General features: G+C 40.1%; 1 protein-coding gene across 1 annotated transcript; it reads right to left on the bottom strand.

The window, feature by feature from the left end:
• Positions 1-331: 331 nt before the first annotated feature.
• GMNC (geminin coiled-coil domain containing) lies at positions 332-8,900 on the bottom strand. The gene is made up of 5 exons (XM_061193271.1): positions 8,694-8,900; positions 6,959-7,133; positions 5,154-5,242; positions 3,789-3,905; positions 332-2,277 (listed from the first exon to the last, which is right to left on the bottom strand). Exons 1-5 carry the CDS (start codon positions 8,694-8,696, stop codon positions 1,660-1,662), a joined length of 1,002 nt encoding a protein of 333 aa, XP_061049254.1. The 5' UTR covers positions 8,697-8,900; the 3' UTR covers positions 332-1,659.
• Between the last annotated feature and the right edge of the window lie 3,003 nt (positions 8,901-11,903).

Here is an 11,903-nt window from a genome sequence, read left to right as displayed (position 1 = left end):
AATAGTATACTCATGCTCTCAGGCATTGATTGTACATATGACTTACTGAAGGGTGGAATAAAGAAAAAAGGGAAAGATGTACAACATAGTGGGTCTTACCATCAACTGAAGTTTGGTCCCCAAAAAATCATAGGTGCACATCTTTGATACCTAACTTATTCTGGGAAGGACAGGGAGCTTGGGGAATTGGAAAGAAGGAGAACTAGCATGAACATGAAGAATGCATGTTTTTTAATCTAGAAAGAGAGATCTTTGATGTCAATATTTCCATTAAATCTATGCACACTTATTTAGAAAATAATGTCTCTATTTTTTAGATGCATGTTCTCACACAGACTGAATTAACCCAGAAATGGGCTCATACCAGAAAAAGAATACTGTGATCAGAGCAATGATTTCTAGTGTTAACTACAAATGGCTCACATTTTTAAAAAATTGTATACAAAAAAGTTCACCCAACATATCTGCAATGCCAATCAAAAGCAGAGAACAGTGCCCTGGGATGGCAGTGTTGGAGTAAAGCTGATGGGACCCAGGCTCAACTTATAGAATGTCAGTGATTATCTACTTTGACTTCTGTATTCTACAGCTGGGAAAACTGAATTTTCATACCAAGGAAGTAGCTTTCTCAAGGTTACAGCAGATGAGTGGGTCTAAGTCTCATGAGGGTGGCCACAGCATCTAACTTGTTCACATTTTATCATCACCCCATAGCACAATGCCTGGTACACAGTTGGTGATGAATGAACAAATGAACACATGAATGACTGAATGGATAAGTAAGACAGTGTCAGAGCTAGGCTAGACTATACTTTCAGGAATAGAAGTGTATCAGCATCTAATTAGTTTAGGATAGTGACTTATTCTGTTACCACGAGTTCCTCAAAAATCTTCTTGTTTGAGTGATGTTGGTTGCAGACACAATGCCAGGTGCCCACAGACGCTGATACACCATGCCGGCATTCTGAAGTAATTTTCATTCTCTTTTATCTTTTAATTTATCAGCGTTGTTGCTTATCAGTAGATTTCCAGGTGTTGAAGAGATTTTTTTGTCAGCTCCATCATGGGACACTCAAGTTAATGAACTGCACTCCACATAACATTACTCACACCTACATTATGTCTTCAGGAATGGCAATGGGCAAAGATTCTTGCTTCTACCCCACCCCCAGTTATTTGAACACCCAATAACAGGTATGTGGAGCAATTATAATGCTCATTTCAAAGGCAGTTTTTAGAAATGAAGAGGAACAGGAGAGAAATAAAAGTGGAAAGGTGAAGGCTGTGAACATTTAAACTGTCTGATGAAAGAGGAAAAGCTTTTAGACTTGTTATAATTGGAACGGCACATGTAGGTCTCCAAGGAATATTCAGGCAATTGGAAAATACCTTTTCAAGTATAGGGCCAAGGAAGGAAGTCAACAGCAGGTGTGGGTGTGTAAACAAGTCAAATTTAGGTGAAAGAAGAGCAGGCATGTTTCATTATAGATTCCTGGAAGCCATTCCCTGCAGATTTAAGTGGGTAATTGAGAGTGACATTTAAAGTGGCAGGAGACAGTCTGGGCAATAGCTTGCATTTTCCACATACTCAGGTTCAAGTGCAAGACAGGTCTTGTAAACAGAGTTCATGGCAGTCCTTTGTGATAGAGGAGGGGATCGCTAAGACTGCTTAGGGACCCAGGTAAACTTCCAGCCTCCCTCTTCATCTCGACGAACAAAGGCTTGTCCCTGGTGGAAGGAGTGAGTTTTCACATTACAGTGAGGGCTCAGGGATGTGGAAAAGGCCATCTCTGTCTTATTGGGTGACACATCAGAAGCATAGTAAGGAAGAGTTTGTAGTCCTCCTGGGGGATTTGAAAGTTGAGAAAGGAAGTGAAAATCTTCCCTGTGGCTGGCAGTGCTGTGTGAAGGGGTTGTTCTGTCACCGCCATAGTCAATTGGCAGATCTTCCCCGGAGGCACTGGAATAATCAACTGCATCATCCAGAAACTGGGGCAATGTGCTTGTGGTCCGTCTGGGATGAGACGAGAGGGCACTGTAGTTAGCTGATGAGGTGTCATCAATGGTGTTGAGGTCTTTCAACCCCAGTGTTCGAAGAACCCAGGGATCCACAGAGGGCCCAGGTTGTTCACAGTTAGCAAATTCACTAGAGAGGTTTCTTTTCACATTTTTATGATGGGGAATCTCAGGAGGAAAATATCTTTGCTCTTTGGGTTTCCTCTTCCCCTTTCTGAATTTTCCACATGCCTTGGAGAACCCATCTGATGACAGCAATTTCTGGGGAAGTAATATTTGAAAATACACAGTCAGATAATCAACTTCATTTTCTTTACTACTGTCACACATTTACTGGTCACCTTAATTCCTTAGAAAACTTGATTAAATTTATATTTTCACATGCAAAAGCAAAACTGACTGGATTAACTTCTGCTTTTAAATCAAAATCTACGATGACACGTTACCACCTAGAAATTCCAATTCATATGATTTTACGAGTCATTTAAAAGTTGAAATAATGTAAATGATGTCTTTAAAACTTCAGTTCTGGGAAGTAATGATGATTATTATTATTATGGCAATAATAGCAACTATCCTGTATTGAGGACTGGTTATATGCATGATCTCATTTTATGTAGATACTATTAAACCCTCCTTTAATGAGGAAACTGAGGCACAGGCACAATAGTGACTTGCTAAGGATCATGCAGCCTAGATTTAAGCCTAAGCCACCTGAATCTAGACAGAACCACTGATTACAACTCTACATAACACTCTTCCTCTAATTTTCCTAACTTTCACAGCACTCCCATGTGGTATGTATTATATTATTCTAAATCTTGCGAAATTGAGAACAAGAGAGAAAAATTGCTTAATTAATATCACTTACTAATTTAATAACTGTGCTTTTTCACAGAACGGTGGCTGGAGATAGGACCCCAGGCTAATAACTGTGAGCTGTGCTCCCTTTTTTAACAAAGCTAACTGAATTCTAAAGGAACTAAATATAGTGGTTTTACTTCTCTGAGCTGCTCTATCTGGGTAAGAGTCGTAAGAAATATGATCGATTTAGATAAATAATGTAGCTTGTCTAGAAGTAAGGTAAAGATTGAAAATAAAGATTATAAAACAATAATGGTAATAGAATGGCAGATAGGTAACAAAAAATACAAAACCCCAAAAAAAGGAAGAACAGCAAAAAGGAACTATGGGTAAACTATCCTTGAGTTAGAAACAGTTCATTTTAAAAGGGTAAGAATGAAATGTTCATGAAAAGATAATGTAGTTGGCTATGTCTAATTGCCAGTCAAGAGATCTGGGTTCCAGCCATATTTATAACATTTTAGAGCTGGAAAGATTCTTAAAAGATCTTTTAGCCCATATACTTACAAATGAAGTAAATGAGGCCCCAAGAGTGACTGACCTAAAGTTAAACAGATAATTAAAAGAAACCCATGTCTCTCGGATCTAATTCCCACTCCAATGTCCCATCCAACTCTATCTTTTGATTAGCCTCTGTTGTCTCAGCAATCCCCTTGACTGGTTTTTGATTCTTAAGCAACTCCTTTTGTAATATATGCTAAAATCTGCAATCTAGATACTTCAGGGAAATGATACATAAACATTGTTGTGAAAGTGCTATATTTCCTTCCAAAAAATTTGCCCATCCTATTGACGCATTTCAAGGCACATTGCTTAATACACCTCTTACACTGAATCAAGGAGTTTTACCCAAATGGTCTTCTTTCTCAAATCACTGCTCTGTCCTTATAAAGGGGGTCATCACATACCTTGGCTTTTTCCTCAAGACATTTAACTAAAGCAGAATTCAGGTATTGTCTGAGATGATTATTCTCTTCATGTAACCTAGCAAGTTCTTCTTCCTTCTGCACCAGAGTATCTTGGAGCTGCAAAAAGCAGACAATGGTGAAGGCTGCTCCACTATATTGACTTTGTAACCTTATAATAATGCCACTGATCCTTAACCTACTTAAACTTGATTATAATTCTGTTTGTTTTATGAACTCAATCTCAGGGAGCCCTCGTCCTCAAAGGCCTAAGTTCAATCTACACCCACTTACCACTTGATCGTTCAGTTTGTGCTCTGAATTTTCTATTCATTGCAAAGTGTTTGAAGAGATTATATGACTTTTAAAATTGTAACCACAAGGGGATCGGGAAGGTATGTAGGAAAATGAGCTGCGTGCAACTGTTTAAATATAGCAAACAGTGTTTAGAAAGGTTTTGCTGAACTTCTTCCTTGCATGTTACAAAAAGAAGAAAGAAAAAAAGACGTGGGTTGGCTTCCCTCAGCCTCAGGTCAGTTTGTACATCCACTAGATTAAATTACTCTCTCATAAATAACAACAAACAAAATAGGAAAAATGAAGCAATCTTTGCAAGAACTTTTATAATCATCATCCCTTGTCCAAGTGATGAGCTGTTTATGGTTTAAAAATACTATCACGGGGCTTCCCTGGTGGCGCAGTGGTTGAGAGTCTGCCTGCCAATGCAGGGGACACGGGTTCGAGGCCTGGTCTGGGAAGATCCCACATGCCGCGGAGCAACTAGGCCCGTGAGTCACAATTACTGAGCCTGCGCATCTGGAGCCTGTGCTCCGCAACAAGAGAGGCCACGATAGTGAGAGGCCCGCGCACCGCGATGAAGAGTGGCCCCCGCTCGCCGCAACTAGAGAAAGCCCTCGCACAGAAACGAAGACCCAACACAGTCAAAAATAAATGAATAAATAAATAAAAAATAAAAATAAAGGAATTCCTTTAAAAAAAAAATACTATCACACTCATTCTATCATTTGATCTTTCCACCAGCCCTCTGAGGTAGGCAGCACAAATATCTCCATTTCATAGATAAGAGAAAGGAGGATTTGAGAGGTCATACAGCTAAAATGTGTAAGGTCAGGGCTTGATTGAAGGTCTTCCTAGAGGGTTTTGGTTGTTGTTGGTTTTGTTGTTATTATTTTCTGTCACAGTGATCACCTAACTTTGACTTTTCTGTGGACAAATATCCATTTTGGTTCTAAACTGAAAGTCAATGAATTGAACAAGGGAAAAGAAGCCATGTGACATTAAGGTACGATGTTGAGAATGAACTGCATGGAACATGGCCGGTCTCATGTTCTGATCATCTACACATACCTGCTTGTTTCTGTAGAGCTGAGAGGAAAGCTGAGCCTCTTCCCATGAACACGAATTAAGAACAGGGAAATTCGAGTCACTGGATGATTCTATGTGAAAACACCAAATGGGTAACTGAGAAAACACACACGCAGTTTTTGTGTAATAAAGAACTCACTGGAGGATTTCGGAAAGGTAATAGGTTCAATTACCTTTCTAAAATTAGCCATTGCCTCCACATGGGAAAATAACATTTAAAGTTTTCAGAAGGGGCAAGCATGCTATGAAAGACAAATATTTATAGACTATATGCCAAGGTGGCTACAGAATTGAATTTTTAGGAGTCAAGAGGTCAAGTTCCTTCCTGATATATATATTCCTGCTGGCTAAATTTATAAAGACTGTCCTATCTGCATTATTAATTCATGCAAATGTTTATTGGTCCCACCCTCAACTAGGCCTACATTGCAATTCCACTATGTTTTCCAAGTTTTTATCTTATTTTCTAAGCTGTAGTGCTTAATAATATAGTGTTTGGCTCCAGAATCAAATCCTATTTTTGATGCTACCATTTTTCACCAGATGAAAATCTCTGCCTATCTGCCTATCAGTTAAGCCTGAGGGAGAGTATTTATTCAGAATTCTATGGAATAGCGCTTTCTACTTCAAAATAATTTGAACTTGCTTCTCAGAAGAACTCAATGAAAATCTCAAAACTGTACCCAAACTCATGTATTTCAAATGTCATCATCTATAAAGTGTTTTATGCTTTTTCAAAGAGTTTTTTGTTGGTTTTTTCATATTTGACAGCAAACTATGCCTACCAATAAGAACTACGCCTACCAATAAGAACTATGCTTGGGCATGCTGATTTCGTTTACTTTTAGTTTCTTTTCCTCATCTAGTACAGTTCTGACTCTTGCTCTCCTCTACTTCAACTAAAATATTACTGAAATATTTCTGATTAAAGTGGAACGATGGGCAAGGAGATAGGAATAAAATTTTATACACTCTTTGGTTTCACATTCTTGGGCATTCTGTTTTCTCTGTTTCTTGTGGTAGAAAGCTAAAATTGAATAACTTCCTTCCTTACATATAAGTGTGTTTCAATATTTGGGGGCTTTTTGTTTGTGTCTTTTCTCAAATTCAACAAATTCCTGTGGTAGAACCAACAGTCCAGATATTGAATACTGAAATGCCTTAGAGTTCTTCCAGAAACTCGAGTGTTAATCAGAAATTCCTTTAATAGTTATAAACACTGTTTACTAAGCCCCAGGGCAAAATTAATGTGTAATTTTCCATCAAAGTTATACTTCCCTCCAAAGTTGAAGTCTTCTTTAGGCAAAAAGGAATCATTTTCTTTCCACTTATAAGACACTATTCATAGAATTTCCTTTATGAAATAAAAGATTAAGTTAGTACTTCTCCTTGCTTCTCTCTCATACCCAGGGAAATTTTCCTGAATACCAAAAAAAAAAAAAAAAAGCTCTAACTGGTATTTTAATTCCAAAAGCATCCCAATAGTATTGTTTATATAACATTGACCCAGACCCAAACTTTCTCAGTGACTTGGAAATCTCCAAGAACTGTAAAGTATAGGGAGAAATACATATCATCCAGTGAGCAACGGAAAGAAGCCCATTTTCACTATTTGGCAAGCACACAAAAAGCAAGTTATTAGGTTACAAAATACAGGAGTCTTTGGGCTTTCTTAAACTTTACATATCATCCCTTCTTTTACAGAGTTCCAGCCCATAATGCCTTGCAACTATGAGTACAGGAAAAGGGCTTCAGATCTACCAGGAAAGCAGAAGAGCAGAACTTACCCTGTGCCTGTGGTGCTTGTTGGGGCTCTCTGTTGTCCAGGAGACCAGCAGCCCAGAAAGAGACCCAAGTCTCCGTGGAAACGTCAACACTAGATTCTGACGTTGTACCGGAATACGGGCAATTATAGCTCTGGCCTCCTACAAAGTACTGGTCTTGGCAAGGCAGAACGGTGTTCTGTAAAATTCAGTATGTGGGAGGTCCCAAGAGATGGGGTGATGAGAATTTGGAGGGAGAAAAGAGTGGGAGAAAGAAACAGAAAATATACGCAGTGAATAAAAAACAGTAAAGGTGTTAAATATAGATCCCAGATTGATTTTGAGTGGTCCAAATATAATTACTAAAAAGGAATCAGCTCCTTGGTTTACCCAGTACTTTCCTTAGGTCCTCTCAGCAAAGAACAGGCTAGTAGTAGATGGACCAAACTTGTAAATATCTAGGAGTAGTCTCTGTTGCCAGGTCTGAGGCACCTAACAGGCTACCCAAGATCTAAGTAAAAGGAATTCTACTTAATGAGTGAAACACGTGAGAACTACTTGACTCTTTCTAGCAAATATCTTAATTATATTTCTAACAACCTTAAATGACAAAGAACTTAGAATCCTAAGGCTGAAATTGGCAGAACACTTCATATAATCTAACCTCCTTATTTTCGTTTTTAGTTTCTGAATTATAAATTTGCTCCATTCCTCCCTTCCTCCTACCTCTCTTCCTCTGGTTTTCAATGCTACTGGATACTACTGAAACAGGTTAGTTAGCAGAGACAGCAAGCTCTATCTAGGTCTCTCCATCACTACATCTCAATGCCTTTCCAAAGTTATCTTGCCACGACTAACTGCCTGGCATGTATCCTCTACTGTGTTCTGAGCCAGTGAACCCCTCCTGCTCCAGCCTCCTCAAACCTCAAACACACAGTCTTTCCAAATGTCCAGTTAGGGGCAGGTATGCAGACTCCCTGGGTTAATTTGTACAACAGCCCATTCCTAATTATTTGTCAATGTTTAATCAGGTAAAAGCCATTCATTTCAGCAGAGCTCAGCTTTGGACAAACTCTTTTTGACCACGACAAGTCTTCTGTTGACTTGTGAACTTTCTCAGGCATAACATAAACAGAGGGAAAACAAATAAAAAGAGGAAAAAAGAAAGTTAAGTCAATTAAGTCACACTTTGTTAACGTTCCCAATAAGTTAAGTTTTGAAAAAGTCCAGTCTTGAAGCAAGTCCAGCAAGGGCAGTGCAGACCAAAGAAATTCAGCCAGAAGTTTATCAAGTGCTATTTTCTTTTATTCTAAAAGCATGTTTGTAGGCTCTTTCCCTGAGGTTATTATTGGAATCAAAGCAGAGCTATTATGCAATTGACATCTGAGAAGAAAACAAACCCCAAATACCCCTAGCCTCAAGTTCAAGTGTTCGCAAATATGTGCATAATCTAGAGAAAGAGGGGGAATGAAAAGTGAGTACAGGTGTAAAGGGAAAGTTGGGAGAAAGTACAGAGAGTAGAAATAACAGAGAGGACAAAAGGATGAGAGAGAGACAGAGAAAGAGAGACAGAGAGAAAGCCAGGAGGAGACAAGGGAGAAGAAAAGAGAGATGGAGCAGGAAGGAAGACCTGTTTTAATTGGCAGGTAGCAGAGAAATCTTGTTTCCAAGGTGGAAGAAATTCTAAAGGCAAAGCTTACTAGACCTCAGAGACCCCCGGTTTCGCCAGCGGACTAGCTAACGCCGGCTCCTCACTTACCATCTTGCCCTGGAAGAAGGCGCTGCAGAAACTGAGCCCACTCTTTTAATTTTTCGGGAAAGCCGGTGGGAGCTTTAAATGGGACTGAGGGGAGGAGCTAGGAGAGGCGAGTTCTAATCTAAGGGAGCTCCGGGTGACGCCCGGGGCTCCTGGCAAGCGCCGCCCTCTGATTTGGTGCGAGGCTTACAAGCTGGTGACGTGGGTCAGGAGACATCTGGCCAAAGCCAAAGTCACTGCCACTATCGGCGACCGCCTCCCGAGACCTGGGACCAGCGGGCCGGGGTCCCGTGCAGGCCCACGGCGCTCCGCCTCCGGGTGCGCAGCGCGGCTTCAAAACCCGCGCCGGTGGCGGCTCGCCGCGCGTCCCCCGGGCCCCGGCGTCAGGACCCGCCGTGACCGCGCCGCCCTGACGGGTAGGGCGATCCCGGCTCCTGCCCGCGCGAGGCACGCAGCTGCCGGGCAGGGGCGGGGCACATCGGTTGGCCCGGGAGCCAGGGCGCAGGGTCAGGAAAAACCCAAACCAGCATCTCGGGGGTCAGAGCGGCGCTTGGGGAACCCTTCCAACCCCAAGATTAATACTGCTCCTGGGTATTCTCTGGCCACTTGATAAATATCAGCTTGCTGTATGACGTTGCCGATTGATTGGCATTTTCCTTCTATATAATGTCTCATTTTCCCCAGCTTCTAAAGTGGGTGTGAAATGTGGAGGCGACCTATATCCGTTCTACAATGTAAGCTTCAGGAGAATAGCGGTTTCTGTCCGTTTGGTTCACTGCTGTCTCCAAAGTGCCCGGAACAATTTCTAACATGTAATGGGTGCTCAATGAAGAATGAATTAAGCTACAAATGCAGGAATCTCAAGTGTCTGTCTCTGTGTTGGTCTTTTCTTCACAACTACAATTATATAGAATGAATTAATATAATTAAGGAAATTCAGTGTGTTAATACTTCTCAAAGTGTTTTATTTCTGCCATTTTTCCTCTTGATTTTATTCTCACCATTCCTATGATGTTATATCCAGAGGAGAAAAACGAGTAATATCATCCTTAAAACTATTCATCTACCACTAACAGCCAACTCTTATTTCATCTGCAATAACCCAGGAGGTTGGTACTTTTACTGTCTCTGTTTCAAAAGATAGTGAATGAAGCACCGAAGTTAAATTTGACCAATGTTCACACAATTAGGAAGTGTCAGACTGGGAATCTGAACCTCTGGCTCCAGCATCCATGCTAACTACCATAATTATAGTTTCTGGCTCTTTGACGTCTTTTCACTGCACATTATATTTATGTAATGGGCATTTTCATGGATTGAACTGTGTTTCCCCCAATTTTATATATGTTGAATCTCTAACCCTCAATGTGACTGTATTTGAAGATAGGGCCTCTAAAGAGGTCATAAAGGTTAAGAGGTCATAAGGGTGGTGCTCTAAGCTAATAAAACGAGTGTCCTTACAAGAAGAGGAAGAGACACCAAGGATGGCATGCACAGAGAAATGGCCATCTGAGGACACAGAGAGAAGGCAGCCATCTGCAAGTCAAGGAGAGAGGTCCCAGGAGAAACCAATAACCCTGCTGACACCCTAACCTTGGACTTCCAGCCTTTAGAATTGTGAGAAAATAAATTTCTGTGGTTTAAGCCATCCAGTCTGTGGTTCTTGTTATGGAAGCCCTAGCAAACTAATACAGACAAAGTGAAGGAATTGAGAAAAGTTCTGATTCTGGTCTGCATAGTCCTTTCTCTAAACCGGTTTTAGCCTTTATTCATTCGGCCTTGTATTTACCATCCATAGCATTTAGCAGTGACTAACATATAGCAGATGCTCATTAAGCTTTGTGTCCAAAATAAAGAAAGAGATGGACGAGGAAGAGGAGGAAGGTGCCAGACTCAGTAGAGTCCTTTTATCCTGTTCTAATACTGCTTATTCACACATTTTTAAGTGACTAGTACCAGATTTGAAGATCACTCCCTGGAAGTTATTGCCTGAGTCACTCAACAGGACTCATTTCATTCAGTGACATGAAAGAGTGGTCCCCTCTCTGCTCTCGCTGCACAAAGGGTAAAGATGCCCTGGCAACAGTTCAAAACTGATTTAGGTGGTAAGAATCAATGATCTTGTTCAGGGCAAAGAAAATCCTAATTAGTTTTGCAATGAGCACCTGGGGCAAGAAAAAGGAGGAGGGAGGTGGTTTTGTTTTTGAAAACTGTCATAACTGAGACATGTAAGCCTCTGGGAGATACAATTTCTTGACTCCAAAAATGACACAAAACAGGCAATTGAGCAAGCATGGTATGACATAAAGGGCATAGGCTTTAGACCCAAATATACCTGGGTTCAAATTCCTGCTCTACCCTCTGAGACTAAGTCACCTGAGGCTATATTATGGTCTCCAAATCCTCAGTTAGCTCCTCTGGTAAATTAAGAAAGAAGTACCTACTTGAGAGGTTTGTTAAAAAACTGACCACTAATGCTTGAACATTCTTAATTCCCTGCCTAAATCATGACTAGTAGCTATTATTACTGTTAGGTGTAGAAGACTCTTTCTTTGAACGTATATGCTGCAGTGCCTTGCCTATTAAAAATAACTAAAAATACAAACTACATTTGTAAAATTCCAGGGGTTTTTTGAGGGGTAGAAATATATTTTAAAACTTTTTGATGGATTTTCAGCACATAAATATTTCATAAATCATTAACTACTTTAGCTTAGTAAGACTGGAAGTGTATATGGTGGCAGAGAATCTTTAAGCAGTAAAGAGCTATTGACAATTTAACATAAGTCAGAAGATAAAGCTTTCCTGCAATCATAAACAAATGGAAAAAATTTCTAAACTCTTAAGGTGTGATTTAAGCTCATATTTTTATTTAAGGTCCACTGCTTAGGTATAAGCCTTATGGTTTATTTGATGATTATTTTTTGAAAAATGAATCAATTAAGCAATAATGTGAATTCCTTTGGCCATTTTTTATTCATAAGTATCAAAGAAGAAGGTGCACCTTCCTTAGTGATTGCAATCCATGTAGATGTTTTTTCTTCTATGAAAAATAAGATCGGTTTAAAACTGCTTTTTTGTATTGTGGCTGAAGGGATGGTGTTTAAAGGAGGGTGGCTAATAACAGCCCAATTGTTGACTTAGGGCACTGTCTCCTGCCAGGCCAAAGATATAACAAAATAGGAGGTAATTTGACCTGTACACAAACCAAGT

Source organism: Eubalaena glacialis, chromosome 6 (genome assembly GCF_028564815.1).
Source record: "Eubalaena glacialis isolate mEubGla1 chromosome 6, mEubGla1.1.hap2.+ XY, whole genome shotgun sequence".
In the NCBI taxonomy this organism is placed as follows: domain Eukaryota; kingdom Metazoa; phylum Chordata; class Mammalia; order Artiodactyla; family Balaenidae; genus Eubalaena; species Eubalaena glacialis.
The sequence above is the reverse complement of the archived record's forward strand: the minus strand, read 5'-3'. Positions and strand labels throughout refer to the sequence as shown.